The sequence below is a fragment of the Doryrhamphus excisus genome, chromosome 18 (assembly GCF_030265055.1).
Source record: "Doryrhamphus excisus isolate RoL2022-K1 chromosome 18, RoL_Dexc_1.0, whole genome shotgun sequence".
Classification (NCBI taxonomy): Eukaryota; Metazoa; Chordata; class Actinopteri; order Syngnathiformes; family Syngnathidae; genus Doryrhamphus; species Doryrhamphus excisus.
In genome coordinates, this window is record NC_080483.1 from 6,252,978 (window position 1) to 6,278,958 (window position 25,981).

At 41.3% G+C, this 25,981-nt stretch overlaps 1 protein-coding gene across 4 annotated transcripts in view; it reads right to left on the bottom strand.

The window, feature by feature from the left end:
• LOC131105890 (receptor-type tyrosine-protein phosphatase gamma-like) overlaps positions 1–23,130 on the bottom strand; it is a 181,826-nt gene extending 158,696 nt beyond the window's left edge. For all 4 annotated transcript variants that reach the window (XM_058054374.1, XM_058054372.1, XM_058054371.1 and 1 more), the window contains exon 1: positions 22,756–23,130. Coding sequence is in view for 3 of the 4 variants with exons in the window: in XM_058054372.1 (XP_057910355.1) it covers positions 22,756–22,993 (238 nt within the window). In the remaining variant the exon portion in view is untranslated. The remainder of the gene's footprint in view (positions 1–22,755) is intronic.
• Between the last annotated feature and the right edge of the window lie 2,851 nt (positions 23,131–25,981).

A 25,981-nucleotide genomic window follows, 5' to 3' on the forward strand; every position in this document is an offset into this window, starting at 1 on the left:
CCAGGGCTCAATTCCACCCTCGGCCATCTCTGTGTGGAGTGTGCATGTTCTCCCCGTGCATGCGTGGGTTTTCTCCGGGTACTCCGGTTTCCTCCCACATTCCAAAAACATGCTAGGTTAATTGGCGACCTCAAATTGTCCATAGGTATGAATGTGAGTGTGAATGGTTGTTTGTCTATATGTGCCCTGTGATTGGCTGGCCACCAGTCCAGGGTGTACCCCGCCTCTCACCCGAAGACAGCTGGGATAGGCTCCAGCACCCCCGCGAAACTCGTGAGGAAAAAGCGGTAGAAAATGAATGAATTAATGAATGTATTCCGTTTTTATCGACGATTTACATAACGTGCCAGCTTCACTGGTTTTGGGTTTTTTATTCTGTGGTTCGTCATGATATTTGAATCAACACCATGTTGCTGCACGAGCACATCCCTTGATAAGAGAGCGGTGGTTTGGTGTGCACACTGTAAAGATGAAAGTTTTGTTTTATCCTTGAGATGTCAGTGCGGGTGGCAAAAAGGAAACAGGATGATACTGTGTTCTTAGCTGGCTGCTGTGCTGCTTAGAACACAGCGTGCGACCCGAAATGCCTCGGAGTGAACGTGTGTGTCTTGGGGGAGTGTTGTATGTGTATGTGTTTGTGTGTGTGTGTGTGTGTGTGTGGACAGTTCCCTGCCTTCGCTCCAATTGTGTCGAGTGAAGGAACAAGAAAGAAAATCATCCTCACCAAGCCACCGTGCAGTGATACCCAATGGTACCCCAAACGGTAATGGACAAACTGTGTACGGATTCCATCTGGAATATCAGATTCAACGTGTGATTTGGACTTTGAAGACAAAGCTGTAAGAAAAGCCATTTAGATGAAACCACATCTGCTAGTTGCATCCCAGATTTGTACATTTGTGGCAAGGACATGCAAGTGAGTGTGAGTGAAGAGAAGGAAAGGTGTGCTTATTTTGGCTAATGGTCTTGCTACGGGGACTCGCCGGTTTAATGGTTATTGGATTTTGCTTTTGGTTGGCTCAGTCAGTGGCTGTCAGACTCAAGAAGCAGCAGCGGCCTTTGGAGTGACATCGCCTGAGAGGCCTTTTCTCAACGGTCAGAGCTGCAGGCACAAGAGAAGAGCCAGTCACGAAGAGTCCCAAGACACTAATGCGAGTAGAGTGACATGGAGGAAAACTAGACATTAAAGGAGCCATGACAGCTTTGACTATAACATTATTCTTTTTTTTTTTTTTTTTTACCTAAAAAAAATAAACATACAGGGTCCATATCACCCTTGGAACATGTCCATGTCCTTCCCACTTTTCAAAATATGCATAGGAAGTTAATTGGAGACTCGAAATTATCCATAGGTATGAATGGTCTAAATGTGCCATTCGATTGGCTGGAGACCAGTCAAGGATGTCCCCTGCCTCTCGCCCGAAGACAGCTGGGATAGGCTCCAGCACCCCCGCGACCCTTGTGAAGAAAAAGCTGTAGAAAATGAATGAATGAAAAATAAACATACAGGGTCCATATCGCCCTTGGAACATCTCCATGTTCTTCCCACTTTTCAAAATATGCATAGGAAGTTAATTGGAGACTCTAAATTATCCATAGGTGTGAATGGTCGAAATGTGCCATTCGATTGGCTGGAGACCAGTAAAGGATGTCCCCTGCCTCTCGCCCCCATAGGCAACAGGGATAGGCTCACAGCATTTTCTATACAGGGTCATGGTGTTATGGTGTTACGCTGATCTCATTGGTGGATTCAAGCATGTTTTAGTCATAACAAAAACATGGTGAACCAGGACTTGATGAGTTGGTCCACTTAAGCTTGAACTAGCTTCATTTTTATGGCACCGGCACACCGGCATTTCCTCCTCCAAAGCCTCCTCCAGCGGGACTTGACAAATTGTAACATCACGGTCACCTGTGGTTAGTCAACTTTCATCCATTTTCCCAGCTATCCCACTATCCCAGCTGTCTTCGGGCGAGAGGAAGGGTACACCCTGGACTGGTGGCCAGCCAATCACAGGGCACATATAGACAAACAACCATTCACACTCACATTCATACCTGTGGACAATTTGGAGTTACTTAACCTGTTTTTGGAATGTGGGAGGAAACCGGAGTACCCGGAGAAAAACCCACGCATGCACGGGGAGAACATGCAAACTCCACACAGAGATGGCTGAGGGTGGAATTGAACTCGGGTCTCCTAACTGTGAGGGCTAACCACTCGACCGTGGAGCAGCTATCACCCATGAAACAGTGATAATTTATTCATTTTTGAAAAACCCTCGATACAGCAAAGCAGCAACGTGTCCATATATCAACCTACATTCCCAAGTTTTCCATTGCGTTGTGAGACCATCATCTTTTTGTGCTGGCTGATTTCCGAGTACTGTATGTGTCATGCTGTGTCAGGAGTTTTCCGCTCGCTATAGAAGGTCAGAGAATAATCATTCAGGCGCGCAGAGAAGGAACAGTGGAACACAACAAATCAATGACTCAATGCTTTGCTCAAGACATGTCTCTGCTTTTTGGGGGAAGTCATCATGCTGATGTTAAGCTTTATTTCATAATTGTTCAGCCATCATTATTACGCTTTTCCATTCATTGGGGAACAAAAGAGTGAGTTTCCTTGCTAATGGTTTGAACACTGAAGAGCATCCACACAATTACAATTATTCCGACCCATTTTTTGACAATGCTACCACAACTACTTCTCAACTGATTCAAACCATTTAAACAACAAAATCGAGCAACACATTTCAAACAATTCCCAGTTTTTTGTAATTTCAGGTTTTCTGCGAAAAACATTGACAATGGACAAAGTTCCTCAATTCTCATATTTTTTAAATGATTCAAACCATTCTGGCACTGAATTCCAAATATTCATTAATTCATTTTATAACGCTTATCATCACAAGGGTCGCAGGGGTGCTGGAGCCTATCCCAGGTGTCTTTGGGCGAGAGGCGGGGTACACCCTGGACTGGTCGCCAGCCAATCACAGGACATATTCTGAACATTCATTCATTCATTCATTTTCTACCGCTTTTTCCTCACGAGGGTCGCGGGGGTGCTGGAACCTATCCAAGCTGTCTTCGGGCGAGAGGCGGGGTACACCCTGGACTGGTCGCCAGCCAATCAAAGGACATATTCTGAACATTCATTCATTCATTCATTTTTCTACCGCTTATCATCACAAGGGTCGTGGGGGTGCTGGAGCCTATCCCAGCTGTCTTCGGGCGAGAGGCGGGGTACACCCTGGACTGGTCGCCAGGCAATCACAGGACATATTCTGAACATTCATTCATTCATTTTCTACCGCTTTTTCCTCACAAGGGTCGCAGGGGTGCTGGAGCCTATCACAGGTGTTTTAGGGCGAGAGGCAGGGTACACCCTGGACTGGTCGCCAGCCAATCACAGGACATATTCTGAACATTCTGACTAACAACTTCTTACGTCAGAAATCCGAACAAATCTGTTCTTGAGAATTACTACATTTTCCACATTTCTCAACCCACTCCAACATCACACCACGCAATCTATAAATATACTTTCCACATCCCAAAACTTTCCTCCAATTTTCAAAAATGTCTACTTTCGTCCCCAAAACATCATTTCAGGTTAGTTTCAGTTCTTCGGCATCTCGAAGCAATTTTGACACACGCTGCCTTCCCTGGTTCGTACCAATATTCCCATGTGTCATTTCATCTGTTAAATGGGGTCCTGCGCTAAATAATCACGTCTCCACCGTCTTTATATCTCATGTGTTAACATGGAAATTGAGAAAAACACACAAAACAAGACAGCTTGAAGAGGACATCAACAACGAGCAATGGGGCTTGAAGCAGACAAAGATATAAGACCGGGAAGGGGAGAGGTCATTAGAGCAAGAAAAAACAGAAGCATTGCTGTTTAAAGCACCCCCCCACCCCCAACCCGCCGCCCCCCTGGACACCAGACAAATTGTCTTGTTGTCCCAAAGTCCCCCTCTTTTTCCAAGGATGAAGCCAGCCTCTCCCAAGCATTAAAGTGGAAAACCTAACACCACTTCAGCATTTTAATGAGATCTCTGCGCTGTGTGACACAATTCTTCTTGACGTGTACTGATGTATTTTTTTTTTCCTCCTCATTTTCTCTCTTTATTAACTTCTTCAGTTTTGCTGAAGGGAGTCGGGTGGAATTCACACATGAAATCTGCTCAGAAACACTCTGCATATCATAAATAACAAATAACATAATAAGTTAAAGTTTATTCGCATACATGTATGCTGTGCTCACAATTTTAACTCTCAAAATGTACAAAAAATGTTAAGGAAACTCCCACAAGCAACAAGACAGAAGAGCATCCATATCCATATGCCGCTTTTCCTCACTAGGGTTTGCGGGGTATGATGGAGCCTATCCCAGGTTACCTGCTGCATGTGCATCACAAGCAATAATAATTCCATTACTTACTCTGTAGCTAGTAATCATTTTTAATGTGTTCAAAACTGAACCTCATACACCCAAAATACCCTAATATCAAGGTGTGTTATTGTATAAATTGCCAATATTTGGAAAAAAATAAGATAATTTAAACCACAAGCAATTAAAAGGAGCAAATGTCAAAAACAAGCAAAAATAATTAAATAGAACAGACTATAGAGTCAGTTTACGATCAAAAGTAAGAGCGAGCAAACTACATAAAAACGAGCATATAAACTGAAACTGAAGACGTAAAAATAATATTGGCAGGGAGTAAAATCACTTTTGTGCATGCATAAAAAAGTGAGAGGGCGCACACAATTAAAATGTTCACTCACTTTTGCAAAATCACCCCTCGCTTTCCGATTTCCGCGCTCTCGATCGTCCTTACTGCTCGCGCTCAGTTCAACTTTCTCCTCGCTCTCGATTCCTCATTGAGCTACATGACGTCACTGATTAAGACTCGACTAGACGATCGCCAATCTGCTGGTTGGGACCTGGGTTCAACGGTGTGTTTTGACTAAACTACATTTGGACTACTGTGTCATTGTGGCATAAATAGTGAAGTACATAGCTGCAACAATGCCAAGTATATCACAGTAAAACTATCGGTGTATTTCTAATAATTACCTTTTTAATAAGTCAACGATTCAATAAATAATAAACCCTACCGCCCCCTTGCCCTTTGATGTGCATGAATTGAAATTTTAATTGAAATTTAATTTATTTGTTTGGGTTTTTTTTTGCTTTATAATTTATGTATATTTCTAATGTTTCTATTTCTTTGTCAACTGTTATTTATTTTTCTTGTTTTTGAGAGTTGTTGACCGCAATAAAACTGAAAAAATAAAAACATTCTTCTGTTTAATGGCAGTTGTGGTGCATTACCGCCCCCTTCAGCATGGGAAGATATACTGTAGGTAGCTATCACCGATCGTCTAGTCCAGTCTTAATCAGTGACGTCATGTTGCTCAATGAAAAATCGAGCACGAGGAGAAAGTTAAACTGAGAGTGAGTGGAAAAGTTGACCAAGTGCGCAGAAAACAGAATCGAGCAAGCGCGGAAATCAGAAAGTGAGAGGTGATTTTGCAAAAGTGAGCGCCCTCTCACTTTTTTATGCATCCACAAGAATGATTTTACTCCCCCGAATATTATTTTTACCTCTTCAGTTTCAGTTGATATGCTCATTTTTATGTAGTTTTCCTGCTCTTACTTTGGATAGTACACTGACACCATAATGGACACAGTGACCTCAGCCCATCTCCAAAATGATTAATCTGTCCATTTCCCCCCAAAATATTCCCATCCACGTGGCAACCTGCTGTTGTCACTCTCACAAGTGGACATCAACTGGTAGCAAAACAAATCATCATTTACACGCCACAGCCTTTCCTCTACACCCCCTGCAGTTTGGCTTTAGAGCCATTTACTCCACCCAGACTGCTACTTGTATTGTCATGGGAGTCCAATTGTGGAGAATGTATGCACTGGAAAACCTTGCCTTTTGTGCAGATTTCACAGACACAATTGCACGATTTTATTTCAAATTTGTGAATTTTATTTTAATTATTGATTTAAATTGCTATTCTGTTCAACTTGCATGTCAACAAACTCAGTAAGGCACTGTTGTTGTGAGACAAAACTTGTCTGTTTTCCTTATTTTAAGCACCAGTTGGGGCACCAATGCCATTTCCAGTCCACATCAGATTCTAAAAATATAATTTAACAAGAAAACTGAAAAAAAAACACAATAGCTGTTTCAATATAAAAATCAAACGTAATTTTCAAAATAAAGTTGAATAGTAGTAGTAGAATAGAATGCAGTAATAGTAATAGAATATGAGGACGATTGGTTTTCATTATAGTAGCATAAAGTGAATAGAAAAAAATATGTTTTTTAATATGAGAAGCAAACAAAACAACAAATAACATTTTATTTGGGGGGAAATTTGGGTCCAGTTAAAGTCATACTAGTACGAGAAGAAAGTCAAACTTACAAGAAGAAAATCAAAATATTTGGAAAATTTAAAAAGCAACATCAGAAATGAAAAAAACAGCTGTACTTGTCCAAAAATAAAGCAAAGATATTAACAGAAAAGGAGAATTTTTGGTAGCTTGTAGCTGAAATGTTAAAGAAAAACATGTTACTTTGCCGTAATAGTATATGGAATAAACAAAACAAATTAAAATGAGGTTTATAATTCATTCATTCATTCATTCATTTTCTACCGCTTTTTCCTCACGAGGGTCGCGGGGGTGCTGGAGCCTATCCCAGCTGTCTTTGGGCGAGAGGCGAGATACACCCTGGACTGGTCGCCAGCCAATCACAGGGCACATATAGACAAACAACCATTCACACTCACATTCATATCTATGGACAATTTGGAGTCACCAATTAACCTAGCATGTTTTTAGGAATGTGGGAGGAAACCGGAGTACCCGGAGAAAACCAACACGTGCACAGGGAGAACATGCAAACTCCACACAGAGATGGCCGAGGGTGAAAATTGAACCCTGGTCTCCTAGCTGTGAGGTCTGCGCGCTAACCACTAGACTGCCGTGCCGCCCCGAGATTGATAATATGTGATAAAATGATGGGAATAAAGTCAAAATATTATGGACTGAAGTCTATGGGAAGAAAATTGACAAAGATTATTTAAGAGGAATGTTGAATGTTTAAAATGCAGTAAAAATCAGACAAGTTTGTGTTGGTTTACAAAATATCAAAGTGGCCTTTGCATCCTTTCATTTTTCAGTATGTTGTCCTCTGTGGAAATGTTTGGACCCCGAGTTTAATTGGTTTAATCAGACAATATGTGATACATATCCTAAAAAAAGAGACTAAATACATAAATACAAATGATAGAAAGAAAAATGTGAAGGCAAAGCAAAGGAGAAGCCATGTAAAAGGCCTGACAAAAAGATGACTATTGTGTAACTGGCACACACGGGTATCCAGGGGAGGTGGGTAGCGCTGCTTTTCTAACAGAGGGTGAATGCAGCTGCCTCCATCTCTGTCATCCGTGATGACTGATGGAAGACGGGTGAAGTGCATTCCCCCCATTCAAGATGAAAAAGTGTTCTGGGAAATGGCAGGAACACCCATCTACACCTTTCACCGGTGTATTGGAGAGCTGTCACGGCACCACAGCGAATGGCCGCCTTTCAAGTCTGACAAATGAACACAAAGTGTCTGAAAGACCTGACATGGCTCCCGCGGCCAAAAAAAAAAAAAAGAAAAAAAACACCACCTGGCAGACGTCCGACACCTCGATGTCACGAATATGCAGTCAAATTGCATCCTCAAGCCTCTAAAACAAACTGACGCCGTCACAGGTTTCAATCTAAAGGGCAGGTCGGGTCCAAACTCTCCCTCGGACTTGAGCTATGTCTATTTGTTTCCCTATCTTGTCGCCTTCTCTGCTCACCTCCTGGTGTTTGTTTGGTGTCACCATCATTTAAGTTCACGAGCTTCCATGCGGGTCGACAGCCTGTCAGTCTAGCCTCCTTTTAACACTCTGCAGCCGCATACAGTGACACGGAAGCTCCGGGCACTGTGACGTACTGAGCAAAATGAAAAAAAAAGGGACTTTGTTATGTACACCTCTCTGCAATCATCAACATCTTGTGCTGTCAATGTGTCTATGTGGCTATTTTGCAAGCTGACACGTTGCATCCGTTGTGGTAAAGAGATAAAGACAGAAAAGGATGATGAAGGTTGTTGTCTGAAGGAATCAATTCAACTGATCTGTTGGTCCCCTGCAGTGTTGGGTATCGTGTTCATTCATTCATTTTATACCGCTTTTTTCCTCACAAGGGTCGCGTGGGTGCTGGAGCCTATCCCAGCTGTCTTCGGGCGAGAGGCGGGGTACAACCTGGACTGGTGGCCAGCCAATCACAGGGCGTGATTTCCGGTGTATCCGGTTTATCGTTGATTGCATGTATTTTTCTTTACTTCAGATACTGCTTCATCATGATTGTTAAAATTGCTGCTTCAATTTGTTGACTTAAACCATAGCCATGGCGAGTGGACAAAAAAAATGATGCTCAAATCCAAGTCATTCAAACAGAGGGATGCCGAATTCAGACTGGAATAAAAGACTACTTACAGTGTCAGTGTACATGTCAAACTTGATCGAAATGTAACCATTCATTAATCGCAGGGGTGCTGGAGCCTATCCCAGCTGTCTTCGTGTGAGAGGCACCCTGGACTACCCTGGACTAGTGGCCAGCCAATCACAGGGCACATATAGACAAACAACCATTCACACTCACATTCATACCTATGGACAATTTGGAGTGGCCAATTAACCTAGCATGTTTTTGGAATGTGGGAGGAAACCGGAGTACCCGGAGAAAACCCACGCATGCACGGGGAGAACATGCAAACTCCACACAGAGATGGCCGAGGGTGGAATTGAACCCTGGTCTACTAGCTGTGAGGTCTGCGGGTATCGTGTTGTTAGCTTCAATGTTTTGAGGCTGAAAAATACCATTGGTTGGGGATTTTGGCACGGAAAATGTGTTGAAAAGTGAGATTTTCTTTTTAATGTCAGAAATAGTAATTTCTGCAATGAGCTTAATTTTATCATCTTATAACGGTTGGGATTGGTTAATAATATGGAAGTGATAACAATTGGAATTTGGAGTTATGGAAACTATGGAACTGCTTTAGTATGTACTGTTGTTTTGTTGATAGCATGCTGGTAGCAAAGTTGACAAACCTTTCAAGCTTATTGCCAAAACCCTCAACAATACACATGCGAGATACGATTTATAACCTCGGCATCTTGCTGAGTCTTTGTAGCGATGTCATCTGGGATGAGTTGAGAGCCGGTGTATCCACTGAGTAAGTCTGCCCTGTTGTTTTGTTGGAAGCTTATGGAATCTCAAAGTAGACCAATTTTTCGGCTTATTTCCGCAACCCTCAAAACCGGCATGGCGAGGCATGATTTAACTTTAACTTTGCAAAACTAATCACACATTACCAGCGCCATCAGGTCGTGTTCCAAGGAAGTAGCTTGAGGCGTTATGAGTGATGCTGAGACGTGATACTTTGTGTTCCCTGCTACAATAACAATATCGCTGTAGCTCAGTTAATAAACAGGTCAGTTATGTAAATGCTACACTGTTGTGTGATGAAACCAGACAAGGGATCCCAGGATGCAGAGGTAAGGTGCTGAAATAGTCTTTAATGGCAACTTCCACATATATGCGGGGAAACCAAACAAACAACCGTGCAAGCAAAAGGAACAAAAGGCACCGTGAAATGTAGAACCAGACGCAGCGACAGGACGTGCAGCAAGAAAACGACTAGTTGGACTGGATGACACATAGGACAGCCAAAAGTTCAATAACATGAACAGGAGAACAGCTGTTCCAAGAACCATCCAGTCAGTGCCATCCAGTTACAACGGGGGAGCTTAAGTGGGCGGCACTCCCAAGATGGGAGTGGCCAAATCTAAATAAGAAACCAAAATCATGAACCAGTTCAACAAATAAATAAAGACCACCAAACCCATGTTACAGTAGAGCATGACACTGTTGCCGTTTTTTTACATTTCTTTGTTAGAGCTCAAGCGTCAAAGTGACATGCATTGTTAGCTAGCTCATATTAATTACTTTTCTGGTGTTATAATGCACAGAAAAAGGAAATAAATATATGTTCATGTTTCACATAAGGATTATGAATGATGGGCATTTTTTTTAAACACAGTTCTCCTTTAACAATCACGTAAAAAAAAAAAACGAAAAAAAAAATCACATTTTAGATATCCGTCCAACCATTAGCTATGCCGCTTGTCCTCATTAGGGTCACAGAGGTTAATTACGGGTATAAATTACGGGAAATAATACTGAAACTTTAAAATGTAAGATTAAGATATGCCTTTATTCGTCCCTCAGTGGGGAAATTAACTCATACAAACTCAAAAAATGTCAAATCTCAATCTCAAAAAAAGTGTTAACCATAACCCTACTTTTGGCCCACCCTGTATCACATTTCATTAAAACGTAAAACGTAAAAATTAAAACATTCTGTGGTTAGTGAAAATGTTTTATTTTTTCCTGTGAATTTATTATTGGTTTTTTAACCAAGCAATTTATTTTTTCAGATTACTCAATTAATCCAAAACATTGTAGAATACTCGAATATTAAATAGCTTCAACCTCAAATGTTTTATTAAATTTTCTATTTAATGTATCAGAGCAGTTTATGTCCATTGTGTGTTCAGTGAACAAGGTGAGTGACTCAAGTGTAATTTAAACACAAGTTCCCACTTACACCAAAATTTGACTTACAATCCTGAGGACCATATATAATAACAATTATTGAGATCAAAGGGAATTTGTGTTTTAAATAATGGATTATATAATAAAGGATGAGCTTAAAGTTTTCATGTTGGAAATGTTTGAATTGATTGAGACACGTAGAAAAAAATGTATATTCGATATCAATAGAAAAATTGTTGCAAAATGACATCAAAGAAGAACAGAAACGGTGTTGGAAGGCTCTCACTGATCAACCTTACTGAACCAAAATTCAGGAGGCACCATCCAGAAAATAGTAGAAATGCTCCACTCTACAGCAACGCAGCAGTGGACTTGATTAAAAACAATGAAATGGAAGAACAGCGAGAGCTTGGTGATTGGTTGAAGATCAAATGTTATTTTCCAAAAGCCAATTAAGTAAGAGCGCAACAGAGCCCGGGAAGGGAAGAACAAGTGAAGAGAGAAGGGAGCTTTTTGCCGCTTTTCAGCACTTGAAAAGCAGTGTAGTGCAACTGTGGCTCTTTGAGGTTTAAAGTGTGATGGCATTGTATGATGTAAGCAGAAATGCAGAATCACTAACACTAAATATGCTTCAGGGATTCTCTTCACTCATTATATTCTTGATACATCACAAGCACCTCTGCACTTATCATCAATAGCATCGATATCATCATCACACCTTTACTTTCTTTGCACAACAATACAGCGTCATTTCCTGCTTCAATTACGAGAAGACAAAAGGGAATCCAACATTTTCTTCCGCATATTTGAGTCCGGGTGGCAGGAACTAGTCAGTTCTAGTGGGTGGGACACAGACATGTTGTCCATCACCGTGGCTCAAGTACCTGAGGTAGATAGAAAACTCCTCAGTGGAGATTCGCCCTGATTCCTTAATGTCAGGTTCAAACTCCTGTGACACTTAAAAAAAAACACTTAAATACAGAAGAGACAGACAATATTCTGTTCAATAACAATATTCAAAGTTACTCGCAGCGAGGAGAGTGAAACCACATACCCAGTGACATGCCGCTCCACTCTGAATATGCAGTTCACACTCCTCTCTTTTTATTCTCTTTCGGGGGTCCCTACTACATGGTCGTGCAACTCTAAAGGGGGGGTGTGGAGAAGGCAGTTGCACGAGCTGTATTTGTTTGTCTATGTGTGTGTGTGTGTATATGTGAGAGCAATTACTTTTAATGTTTTATGAGTTCTTATATTGATACATTCTTGCAGGATTAACATGTTGGCGCATCCAGGCACCTCCAGGACCTGGGGGTCTCTGATCAGGGTCACGGGAACATTCCTTCTTACGCACATTCAAACACTTTCTATTGTCGAAGCAAATGGATATAAGGGTGATAACTAACAAAATAATACTTATATCTACATTTTATTCTAACACTTAAGATTCTGGATTTTGATGTGGGGAACATGGAGGGGCACACTGGGGTGGTGGTCCCCCGTTTAGGAGGGTATCAAAATCGTCAGCTTCCCTGGGAACGCCTATTCTAGACTGCTGGAGAGAAAAGTCAGACCATTCGTCAAACCTTGGATGCAGGAGGTGAGAGGTGGTTTTCAACCTGGTCCAATTATCTTGCTGTTGCTTCCTTCCTACTCAATTTCCAGGGACTTCCTCATTATGATATTTATAGGTTATCACATGTTTTTTCAGTCTTGGGCTGATACTGACACCTGGGGGGCATGATACCGGGCCTGATACCAGACAAACCATGTGATGATCTTATTATCACATACTATTTAATCATGAGCTTATTATCACGTACTATTTAATCAAAAGACCATTTTGTTTCCAGAAAATGTTCAGTTTATTACATGTATTATATCTAAACAGTGTAAACACAATAATTGCAAAAATATTTCAACAATAATATTTTATTAACAGTCTTATCTTATCAATGTCCGACAATTTTTCTAGCATGTAACGTGCCAGAGAGTTTGAATTTTGATTTGAGAGAATCAGGCTCGTATTCATCCCATTTTCTTTTCTGATTGATAAAATAAACATAGACACGTATTTGTCTAACTCAGGCGGGGGAATACTTTCTACCAGTCTTTGTTCGTTCTTGCAGTTGATGAGCCATTCAGAAAAAAGCTTGAGGTCGTCCTTGCTTTTCCGACTTGAATTTGCATTTTTAGTTTTTTCGATCATTTCAGTGTGAGGAGTGTCCTCCTCATTAATGGTGATAAAACGTTCCATTTCTAATATTCTGTTTGCTATTTTCCCTATTCTCTGATTGGTTGTTTCACGGGCACGATACCAGAGCAGCGCGCTGTGAGTGGACAGCTACGGGGGCTGATACTGGACATGGTTAAACTCTATATTTTATCAGTATCACTGCCCTGGGCTTTGACACAGTATCATTTCGGCCTATTCCCGTATCATTCATGGGCGGTTTCTAGGGTACAGGGCCAATTAATACTGTAGTATGTGATAATACACGATATCCTTCAAGGCTTAAAAGCCTGCCGGCACTCCTCCCACGACTGCTGTGTCTTATGTACAAACAAACAAGACATGGTATCTTTTAATCAATCTATTAAACCAAGATGGGGTGGCAATGACAGGCCCCTAGCTAGACTGATAAAGTGACCGTTTCACACACGAGCAAGCATTTTTCTGGCCACGGCGGAGAGCAGATAATAGCCCAGCGAGCGCTGAGATGATGACTGCGATAATGTCTCTAACTGAGAGCCACAAAGCATATCCCATCTCTTTCCTTAAATGTCAGCCCTCACCCAACCCTTTCCCTCTTGTATCACCGTGACAAAAAGGTTCAGAGAAAAGGTTAGCGACACAGAGGACTGCTTAGAATGGTTAACTGTGCCGAGATGGAGGACGCATGTTCAAAAGGATATAGGGAGAGGGTGTGCATGTTTGTGGTAGCAAGCAGAAACCCTTACTCAGACGCTCCAGAGATTACAATTACTCTTCAGTTTTTCCTTCCCATGTCTTTCTTTATGTGTCTTTTCTGTCGCCATCCTCCATCTTTGAGTGTTTAGTTACCTAAGGGCTGAAGAGCAGCAGAGTGACAGGGGGTGCGACACCTCGATGCTGACGCTGCATGTCGTTGACAAAAGAGTCACAGTGATGCCCGATATCAGCTAGCAGACGCCTGCAGTAGTGCTCAGCACTTTTCATCCTCAACAACAGATGTTTGTGTGACTATAAAGCGGCCATTGTGTGGATGACCGGGGGCATGTCGCCATCAGTCAGGTTGCAGCATAATACCCTGTAGTTCCTGTTGACTGAATCATTGCGGGGCGGCACGGCGGTCTAGTGGTTAGCGCGCAGACCTCACAGCTAGGGGACCAGGGTTCAATTCCACCCTCGGAGTTTGCATGTTCTCCCCGTGCATGCGTGGGTTTTCTTCGGGTACTCCGGTTTCCTCCCACATTCCAAAAACATGCTAGGTTAATTGGCCACTCCAAATTGTCCATAGGTGTGAGTGTGAATGGTTGTTTGTCTATATGTGCCCTGTGATTGGCTGGTGACCAGTCCAGGGTGTACCCCGCCTCTCGCCCAAAGACAGCTGGGATAGGCTCCAGCACCCCTGCGACCCTCGTGAGGATAAGCGGTAGAAAATGAATGAATGAATGAATGAATGAATATTCTACTAGTCAAAAGCTCTGTGTCACGCCCTGTGTTACCTTCTTGGGCTTTGGTTTCCGTTTTGGACACTTAGTTTGTATTAGACTTCCTGTTTTGCCTCGTCTGCCTTGGTTGCCATAGCCACCCACACCTGTCCCTAATTTGTCCTCTCTATTTAGTTCAGGTGTGCGCCTCTCCCTTTGTGGGATCATTGTTTGTTTGTCCGTCAGCTACTTGAGTTGCGTTTCCTTCTGCTGCTATTATTGCTAAAATAAATATTATTTACCTGCATTTGGTCCTGCTCTCTGCATCCTGGGGTCGAACTTTAAAGCTCTCGAGACCGACCGTGACACTCTGAGAATATAGTGCTTAACTGTGGTGGCAAAAACACAGCAGGTCGGAGTCTGGGCCACGTTTGTGGGCGTCCCATCCTTCCACAAGTTGCATTGTTAAGCACATTAGGCATTGCTAGCTCAGTTTCAGTATCCAGCAAGTACTTATATGCAAACTTCCTCTGCTGAGGGCTACATCGAGAAAAAAAGAGAAGACACAGAGGCTATTTTGATATAGGTAATTACCAAATGAGGCTACTGTAATTTCCGGTGTATCCGGTTTATCGTTGATTGCATGTATTTTTCTTTACTTCAGATACTGCTTCATCATGATTGCTAAAATTGCCGCTTCAATTTGTTGACTTAAAACATAGCCATGGTGAGTGGACAAAAAAAATGATGCTCAAATCCAAGTCATTCAAAAAGAGGGATGCCGAAATCAGACTGCATTAAAAGACTACTTACAGTGTCAGTGTACATGTCAAACTGGATCGAAATGTAACCATTCATTAATCGCAGGATTGCAGGGGTGCTGAAGCCTATCCCAGCTGTCTTCGTGTGAGAGGTGGGGTACACCCTGGACTGGTTGCCAGCCAATCACAGGGCACATATAGACAAACAACCATTCACACTCACATTCATACCTATGGACAATTTGGAGTTGCCAATTAAGCTAGCATGTTTTTGGAATGTGGGAGAAAACCGGAGTACCCGGAGAAAACCCACGCATGCACGGGGAGAACATGCAAAATCCACACAGAGATGGCCGAGGGTGGAACCGAACTCAGGTCTCCTAGCTGTGAGGCCTGCGCGCTAACCGCTTGGTTGCCATGCAGCCCGAAAAGTAACCATGCCACTGTAGAAGGTTTGTGAACCACTGTATGAAGCTGTACATAATGTGGCTGACATCACATGCAATTACCTTACTAATGGCCACTTATCACATTGCAGAAGAAGAAGAGCGTATCAACCAACTTCTAACCAACAACCATTTCAAGTAATAGTTCTCCGTAATAATAACAACACCTTGTATTTAAAGATACAGTGCATTTCTAAACCAAAGCTACGTAATGCCATTCTGGTATGTGTATAAGTGGGCAATGTTCATTTTGAACTTGAGGAGCCTCCTCATAATCCACCCAGGAAATCATCACCTGCATATCCCGGACTGCGGTCACTGTCAACGCTGGTTTGTTTTGTCACATCATGCAACTTACTGGGTCGAGTGGTTGTGTTTTGTTGGTCTTTTTTACCTGCCTGCGTCTACCCTTTACACTATTTACAGTACATGACGTTCTCCAGCCAAGAGGAGAGTTTATTCCAGTGTGATTTAAGCTCACAAACTTTTCTAGCACTGTCTGTAACACAAGTGCTAACGTGCTGCATCGACACTGCCAGTTGTCCCAGATTTCACATTTTTCTCATATTTCTCTTTTTGACCTAAATGGAACAAAATTGGCACATTTGATATTAAATTTGATTCAATACAAAATTCAGAACTTCTTCAACCTCTCCTAGTGTTTGAAAGAATATTGCATATACGTACAGTATCATATGTGTACTGTGATTGACTGGTTATCAGTCCATGGTGTCCCCTAATGAGGACAAGCAGTATAGAAAATGGATGGATTTTGTACGTTATCGTTCCTTTCCCAGAGCTTTCCAAACCTCCTGGCTAAGAGGCTTATTAACAGAAAAGAGTTAGCAGGCAGGAGGTAAAGAGAGTAACACCACCCAATGATGACGCCCAGCAGGAGCCAAGCACATTCATCTCTGGTTCCTCATCATCTGACAGCCATTCAACATAAAGCAGCTAACTCACATTCGCTCGCAGCCGCTATCGTGACAGCATGGGGTCAAACTGAGAAAGAGGGGCGGGAAAATGAATTTGTATTTAAGTACTTATCAGGTTGCTGAAACAGAACACAAACAAATACATACAACATACACTCGTCATTTCTTAGCAATTGTTTCACCACTGCTTTTTGTGATGGGAGTCATGGCAGCTGCATTTACCCCAGTTATTCGGGTAAGGAAAAAATAAATGAAAAATTATAAAAACAAATACAACAAAGGGCGGCACGGTGGTCTAGTGGTTAGCGTGCAGACCTCACAGCTAGGAGACCAGGGTTCAATTCCACCCTCGGCCATCTCTGTGTGGAGTTTGCATGTTCTCCCCGTGCATGTGTGGGTTTTCTCCGGTTTCCTCCCACATTCCAAAAACATGCTAGGTTAATTGCAGACTCTAAATTGTCCATAGGTATGAATGTGAGTGTGAATGGTTGTTTGTCTATATGTGCCCTGTGATTGGCTGGCAACCAGTCCAGGGTGTACCCCACCTCTCGCCGGTAACAGCTGGGATAGACTCCAGCAAATTTTACTATAGATTTGTTCACCTTAGGACAGAGTATATATCGAAGAGTATAAGCATACACAGCTGTGTTTATTGACATTGAGCGATTACCATAACAACACAAACACAAGCCAGCACCCCCAGGACCAGCGTTGTGTACTTTTTGCTGGTTAATGCAAAAAGACTTTCCTAGTTACTGACTAGCTATCTAGCGCTGTGTCTTTTTATCAACAGACAGACATGAATTTCAACACCACAAGGAGCTGCCAAGGGTCCAGAGTGCAATCAAAGGTCCATCCACTCTTTGGACATGTAGAAACAATTTTTCCAGCCCGAGAAGATGAATCAAGACTTGACAACCGTCAGATTATCTCTTATCTTCCTGCACAGGCTTCTATTTTCAATTTGTCATTTTGGCCACACACGCAAAGACTTACACTGCTTATCAGAGACAGTTAAACAAACATGGCGTACTTCAAAATCACATTACATACTCACGCTGAAGCGCCACGCTCTGGCTAAATAAAACTTAATGAGAAACGGCTTCAATCATTACCGTATTTGGTGAGAGTTCCTACGGATTTCTAAATTCCATACTTTTTCCACAATAGATGTGTGTCATAATAAATGCAGTAATAATCAACAACTATTTTGGTATTTGATGTATTGCTTAAAATCCATTCAAAAATGGAACATCCTGTGATTTCTGCCTCTCGCAAGTGATTTTTTTTTTTTTGTTTCCTTAGTGATCCATGAAAGTAGACCTATTATTCTTGTGATTTTCGGATTACCACGAAACTTTTTAGATTTTCCAGAAACTGCACCTATTCCAGCTGTATTTCCATTGATTTGTGCTTTCTGCCAAAACAGTCTGTTTTACTTGATTCCACCCACAGCCCGGCTCCGGACAGGCCCACTCTACTGTGATTGGTGCTTAGGTACTTCCTAACTATGAACCATATAAGGAAGTCCGCCCCTCTGTGACATCACAAAGGGGCAATTTTACCACGCCTTTTGAAACCGAGCATTTTGAGCCATCCCAAACTTCTTTCCAAACCTCATTATCTGAAACTGTGGCATCATTTAACTCGAGAATACAACATTCTAACTACATTTATAGGTCAGAAAAGTGGAAAAAGCATAATAGCTCCCTTTTAAGCATATTATCATGTTCCTTTTCTGTCTTCCTGGAGTGATGAGTCACCACAAAACTGTTGCCACCTGGCAATTCCTCACGTTTATTAAGCCTTCTCTACTGATTTTTATCAACAGCCACAATAGAAGTGTTTTAACACACTGATTAGTTCCAGTTCCAGTACAACTCTCCACATCCTTTTAGCTGCCATAGTTCATTCATAACACAGGAAGCTAACAAGGCAAATAGATGACCGGTATCATGGTTTCTCACTGAGCTGACTAAGACAACACTGGTCTTACCACTTGGAAGATTGCATAGCACATGCTTGGCACACACAGAAGCATAAACCAGCTGGCGCTAAAAGACCCGCATGTGACTCCAGAGCCGCACATTGCAGACCCCTGGTGGAGGGCCTAACCAAACTCAATTAATCAATTAATAGACTAAGAAAATAACGGTTGTCATATAATATAATCATAATATAATCATATAATCATATAAATTATGGAATTAATGGTTTGCTGTTGGCTGCACGGCGGACAAGTGGTTAGCACGCAGGCCACACAGCTAAGGGACCGGAGTTTAATTCCAACCTCAGCCATCTCTCTGTGGAGTTTGCATGTACTCCCCGTGAATGCATGGGTTTTCTCCGGGTACTCCGGTTTCCTCCCACATTCCAAAAACATGCTAGGTTAATTGGCCACTCCAAATTGTCCATAGGTATGAATGTGAGTGTGAATGGTTGTTTGTCTATATGTGCCCTGTGATTGGCTGGTGACCAGTCCAGGGTGTACCCCGGGTTGGAGGAGCTGAGAGAGCTCTGATTCAACTTCTCAATCTTCCCAAATGTTGTCCAGGATATGTCGCTTACTGTATGCTCTCATAGAAACATCTTCGCTGCCCTCGCCTGAGAAAAACTGATCAATCCATTTCTTTTTTTTACACTATTCATAATTTTGCCTTTTAAAAAACAGAATGGTGGTAAATCAAATTCCATTCCAACACTGTATATGTATCTCCAACTTGCAATGACATCTCTCCTAATTTTGCACTCTCTCAACGAAGGACATGCGAAGTGCATTCACAGATTTCGGAACATCATTATCAGATCCTTACAAGTTCGTAACAGCAACTACAGTGTAAGCGAGGCTCTTAGAAAGCGCTGATGTTGCAAAAGCTTAACATGACAATAACACAGCCATGAACTACACAAAAACTTCATTACATCTTTTCATCATTTCACAGCTCTAATATTTTCCACAGAAAAAAAAAACATTTGCACTGCAAATGACCTGCGACCACAGTCTGGACACCACCGATGTAAATCAAATTTATTCAAATTGAATATTACACTTAGTTGGCAATCTGATGCAAATAATTCATTAATTAAAAAAAATACCTTTAGAATACATCATATTATTGATCCTCCATAAATGACATGGAAGGGGTGTCATGTTGTACTGTACATACGTAATAAACACTTTTAATAGTATCCTGCTTCCATCCCTCCATCATTGTTGCATCCTTGGGCAATACACTACACCCACCATCCTTCCAGTGCTGGTGTATAAATGTAATGAATATACACTGGTGTATAAATATGAATGTTTGGTGGTGGATGGAGGGGGCATAGCTGTGCATTGCCAGCCACGTTTCTACACGTCAGTCTACCCCAGGGCAGCTGTGACTACAGATGCAGATTACCACCACTTCAATAAATAATGGCTTCACTCTGAAGCGCTTTGGGTACCTGGTAAAAACAAATTGTAGACAAGTTGATTTCCACTGTTTGGATCTTACTGGTGCTCTGAGTAGAGTTTCAAAATGTCAATTCTTGCAATGTTTCACTCGTTTACAATCTTGATTAGGAGTGTACACACGCCGCCGCTTGTCAGGGAACCCTGCTTATTACTGTGTCTCCCCTTACATGTGACACAAGTCACTCCTCTGACACAAATCCACAATTTTTGCATGACATGTCCTAAATATCCAGGAAATCTGAGGATAACAAGGCATGACCAAGAAATTAGCGTATCTGAATGATGGTAGTAAAGATACCCTGCTCCAGTGATGCATAGTGGTAATGGTTTCATTTTATTACAACATGCATCAAGTTACAATGCAATACATTACATAATTCAATTCACAAAAGGACAATACATTTAATCACTTCCTGCATTCCAGATGTGATTATTTTAATACATAATGTAACCATATAGTGAAGTGATGGTGATTTTTCACAACCATAATAAATGATTAGTTCATTCATTTTCTACCGCTTATCCTCACAAGGGTCGTGAGGGGTGCTGGAGCCTATCCCAGCTGTCTTCAGGCGAGAGGCGGGGTACACCCTGGACTGGTGGTCAGCCAATCAGGGCACATATAGACAAACAACCATTCACACTCACATTCATACCTATGGACAATTTGGAGTTGCCAATTAAACTAGCATGTAGAAAACCCACACATGCACAGGGGAGAACATGCAAACTCCACACAGAGATGGCCAAGGGTGGATTTGAACTCGGGTCTCCTAGCTGTGAGGTCTGCGTGCTAACCACGTGCAGCTATAATAAATGATCATAAATATAAAAAAAATGATGAGGAATACTGACAAGGATAAACATTACATGACCCGTTCAAGACTCTTCTTCCTTGTAATCAACATAGCCCATCCTAGTTCCTTACTCAATCCGTTCCATAGTTTGATTCCACATACTGAAATGCTATGGCTTTTTAACCTTGTTCTGGCATAGAAGTTTAAGTTCATATTTCTCCTCTCTTGCAGAAAAGTATTATTTGACATTTTTAGTAATGGTTTATTCTTAGCTGTATACATTTAGCTGTTTGAAAATTAACTAGGATTAATTAATTAATCTGAATTTTTTAATATTTATGATTTTAGAAATAAAGAATTTGTATGTTCTCTATTGGCGGCATTATGGATCATCCTCACTGATCTTTTTTGCAGTACATTTAGCGAGTGAAGATTGCTTTTATAGTTATTACCCCATATCCATCCATCCATTTTCTGTACCGCTTATCCTCCCATATCTCCCCACAACAAGTTAGATATGGTTGAACCAGAGATTGTGAGAACAAAGATTGTGGAGTGATTTTTGTTTGGGAATGAATTTTGTTTTATTCAACATTGAAATATTTCTCACCACCTTATGTTGTATATTTTTAATGAGATGTCCAGCTAATTTTTTCTGTAATAATGGAAAAAAAGAACATAAACGAAATATTTCCGTTTGGCCATTAAACCGGGTTCTATATGTAGTTTCCAATCGCTTTTAACATTTTCTTGAGTAAAATTGTTGCATTTGTACATTATCTGAACAAACACAGGGCAGAAACCTAAGCTGTGGACAAGCCCTCCTCTCGTCTTAAGTCCCTACCATCCTAGTGCACTCACTGAGTACTCTCAGATAGCCGAGGGCGCCTGCCATTTTGTGTTTATCAGCATTTCACCTATAATATAGTGTTGCTGAAACATTTACTATACACCATGACACAGCCAGTGTAATGTCTTTAATTTACGTGTAAAATCATTCTTGCTAATCCCACAATAAAATACACAGAAATGTCATACGCAGAGGGTGCTTGTCACTGCCATCCATCCATAGAGGAAAGTGTTTTTGTTTTTCAGCAGCACCAGCTGGAGATCAAGTTGCATTAAAGATATTTTCATACTTTGCTGAATGAGTGGATTTGGTTGCCAAGATGAAGGATTACATATCCAAGCTCACCAGAAGGTGATCAGAAATTTACCACAATTTTTTTTTCATGAATAAATTGGAAGATGTATTTGAAAGTTTTTAATGAAAGTGAATTTTTTTGTATTTAGCAACAATAACAACAAATCCGAACGAGTCGACCCCTCGCCAGCCAAGGGTAGTATTAATATCAGGTTGATACTAGTGTGATCAGTTGGATATTCTGTGATTTTGATATTGTCTTATTGATATTATTACATTATTGGTATTTATAGATGATTATATAAATGTAATTTTACAGTTTATTTTGCTCCAACAATTGTATATAAACAAAGGGAGCAATTGCCTTATGCTCTTGACAATGTTACATTGCCTTAAATTGTTATATTTTGAAATTGTTCACATACAAGTTAACGGTCAAAATAAATACTTTTTTACACGTTTGCGTTATACATGCGCCCTGCATTTTATTTGAATTTAATCATGATCAAGGAGTTTTAGAATACAGGACAAGTTGTTTTAACATTTTTTTCTGACGTCTGGGGTCGCCTCATTGAGTCAAGTTTGATTTGTCTTATTTTAAATCCCTTCCATTTATCCAGGCTTGGGACCGACACTGGACATTTGGACACTCAAACGCAACACGGGCAGCATGTATCCATGACACCAGCAGGGCCACAAAATCAATTGCAATAGTCCAAATAAAAGTATCGGTATCGGGAATACTGCTTTGGTATCGGACCAATAACAAATTCGCAGATATTGGTGCAGGTAAATAGGCAAATAGATTTAAATCTATGCATTTCTCTGTGATAATGTCGAAAGTATACACTGTTACAAAACACAACCAGGCACGAAAAGAGATGAAACTTACCGGGATGACACTCGGTACGGAGGAGAAGGATGGACGGCACGACCAGGAAGAAAATCCAGCAGCGACACGTTTGCAGGAACGTCCACATGATAATAAATAAGTGTTTTTGTTCCTTCCTTTTGGCGTTCAAACCGGCGACAGGGTAGAAGTGAACGCGGATGCGAAGAAATGCTCTTTGAAGTCCAGCGTTTGCGTCGGATCTTCCTTTAATAGGAGGACGGGCAGCAGGGCTGAGCATGTATGTGACACCTGAGGAGAAAATCTTCGTCCTGCAGTCACAGGGAAGAAAGTCGATGCTTGCTTTGTGGAGAAAAGGCTCTACAAGGTTCCTCCATGCGTGCAGGAAGTCTGTCAGACTTTAAAACAGTCCTGATGCGAGGAAGAGCATGTGAGAGAGAGAGAGAGAGAGAGGATGGAGAGAGGAGAGGATAAAGCAGAGCCATTCCTCTGGATCCTAGCGCCTGGGAGAAGACACACACACACGTCATTGCTATTACAACACTTACAACACAATAAGTCTGGATCCATCCACTATGGAAGCAGTTTTTGTGTGAAAGAACATCTGCATGCATTGCTAAAGTTAATTGCACTCAGTTAAGAGGACATTTGTGCCAAGTCCAATCAATTGCAATCGAAATCCAATCAATCTGATGACATTTTTAATGATATTCTGTAGCACTCCTGTAGATGGCAGCGATGCATATTACAAACAGGTACCCATCATACCTGCCAACGTTGGATCAAGAAAATGTTCAATTTAGATCATCCACAAGGATTTGTTTGTGGTGTTGGTGTAGATACCCAGCTATCTTGTGTTGGGCACAAAAAAAACCCTTTAATAGCGTTGCATTGTTTGATATCCATGCTGTGATCATGCATTAACAGTGTTTTTCAACCTTTTTTGAGCCACGGCACAATTTTTACATTGGAAAAATCTTGTGGCACCACTAACCAAAAATGTTACAAAATGTCACCATGACCTCACACGTGCATCAATAAGTCTATCGGAGGAACAAGGTAGGTGTTGCCACACAGACCAATATTACATTGCTCTGCCAGTCTTTACACCACAGACACTCCACAGTAGCCACGTTTTTACATGACCAGTTTTTCTCTTTCCGAATGACCTTTCGGGAAACAATGGTATCCATGGAGAGGAATATTCCAATCTCTTGTCTACATGCACCATGAAAATCAACCAGAATAGTCAACGGGTCATGTGCGGTAAAACGTAAACATCACGTGATAACGGCTTCCCCAAGTTTTTCTTTCACTTGTTGGAATAACTCCGTATTGACAGTTTTTCGTCTGTCCAGTCTTGAAATTTAGTTTGAATCAAAAACAAACTTTGCTTAGTCCAGTGCCGATTACTCGCCTCCATTTTTAAAACTGAAGAACGTCTGGATCTGCGTGTTACGTCATATCTGAGCATGCGCTGAAAGAACGCACCCGGGATAAATTTAAACAGGAAAAGATCACATTCAAGCTTGCTAATATTTTATAATTAAACTCGGGGCATGTTTTATATAGATATATATTTTCTTTTTTAATAAAACTGGACTTGTGAATAAAGTATAGAAGGGTTTAGATTCGGTTTCACAGATGGCGCTAATGCACACGAAAGCTGCTTGCCAACCGCCAATAAACAACAGAAGAAGAAAAACACCACGAAGAAGAACGCACCCTGACAAATTTCCGTTTGAGCGGAAACAGGTACCCATCATACCTGCCAACGTTGGATCAAATATTCAATTTAGATCTTCCACAAGGATTTGTTTGTAGTGTTGGTGTAGGTACCCAGCTATCTTGTGTTGGGCACAGGGGCATCCAGTCTTCCAGATTCTGCCCCTATTCCAGCTGTTTTTCATGGATTTCCAAAACGGTCTGTTTTAATGTATTCCACCCTTGGTCCATGTAACTGGCTATAATAAAGCGTTGTGTTCTGGTGTGAAAAGACGAGGTGGGAGGCTGCAATTCCTTCGCCAACCGGAGGAGGGCGTTTATTTCTTCAACATACAAAAATATACAGCAGCGTCAACACACTTGCACACGTTTCCTCCTCCTCCGCGGTCCAAAAGGCGACTGGAGACTTTTTATGCAAAATAAATAAAACAATAAGGGACACACATACCTGTACACAACATACAAAATGTACAGCGGCGTCAACACACCTGCACAAGTTTGCTAGAAAAAAAAAAAACGATCTCCTTAAAACTTATCTTAACTTATCTGACAACAGTAACTTTTACCAGATGTCTTTAAATGCTGTACATAATATAAGCACATATTCATACTTTATATAATTAACCATTGCTGCCACCTACTAGCATACCTCCTCCTCAGCAGTCCAAAAGGCGACTGAAGAGGAGCGCGCCAGAAAGGCAGGAAGTGACATCACACAATGTCAAAGTTCACACAACAAAAATAAGTGCAAATAAAATAATTGACTATGTATAAAAACATATAGGGACAAATACATACAAGAAGTGAATTATTGGTGAAATAAAATTAAGTAAATTAACACATCGGTTACACCCGCCTTCGGGCACACCCACTGCACTGTGATTGGTTCCACTCAACTTGTAATCAACAGTTGGTACCCAGGAACGCCCATATAAGGAAGTCACCTGCCGAATGGCTCACTGTGATTGAGCATATACTCGTGCACAACATACTAAAACGTACAGCAGCGTCAACACATTTGCATAAGTTTCCTACAAAAAGAAAACCACATAAAAAAGGACTTATCTAACAACAGTAACTTTTACAAGGTTTATTTAAATACTGTACATAATAGAAGCACATACTGGGTGAAACGCGTAACATATTTATACTATTTACTAATTAACCATTGCTGCCACCTACTAGCATACCGCCTCCTCAGCAGTCCAAAAGACGACTGAAGAGGAGCCCGCCAGAAAGACAGGAAATGACATCACACAATGTCAAAGTTCACACAACAAAAATAAGTACAAATAAAATAATTGACTATGTAAAAAAACATATAGCGACAAATACATACATACAAGAAGTGAAATAAAATTAAGTAAATAACACATTGTTACACCCACCTCCGGGCACACAAACTCCACTGTGATTGGTCCCACTCAGCTTGTAATGAAGAGTTGGTACCCAGGCACGCCCATATAAGAAAGTCACCTGCTGGATGGCTCACTGTGATATCACAGTGAACTGGTGTTAGAAAAACTTCATTCATGGCTCACTT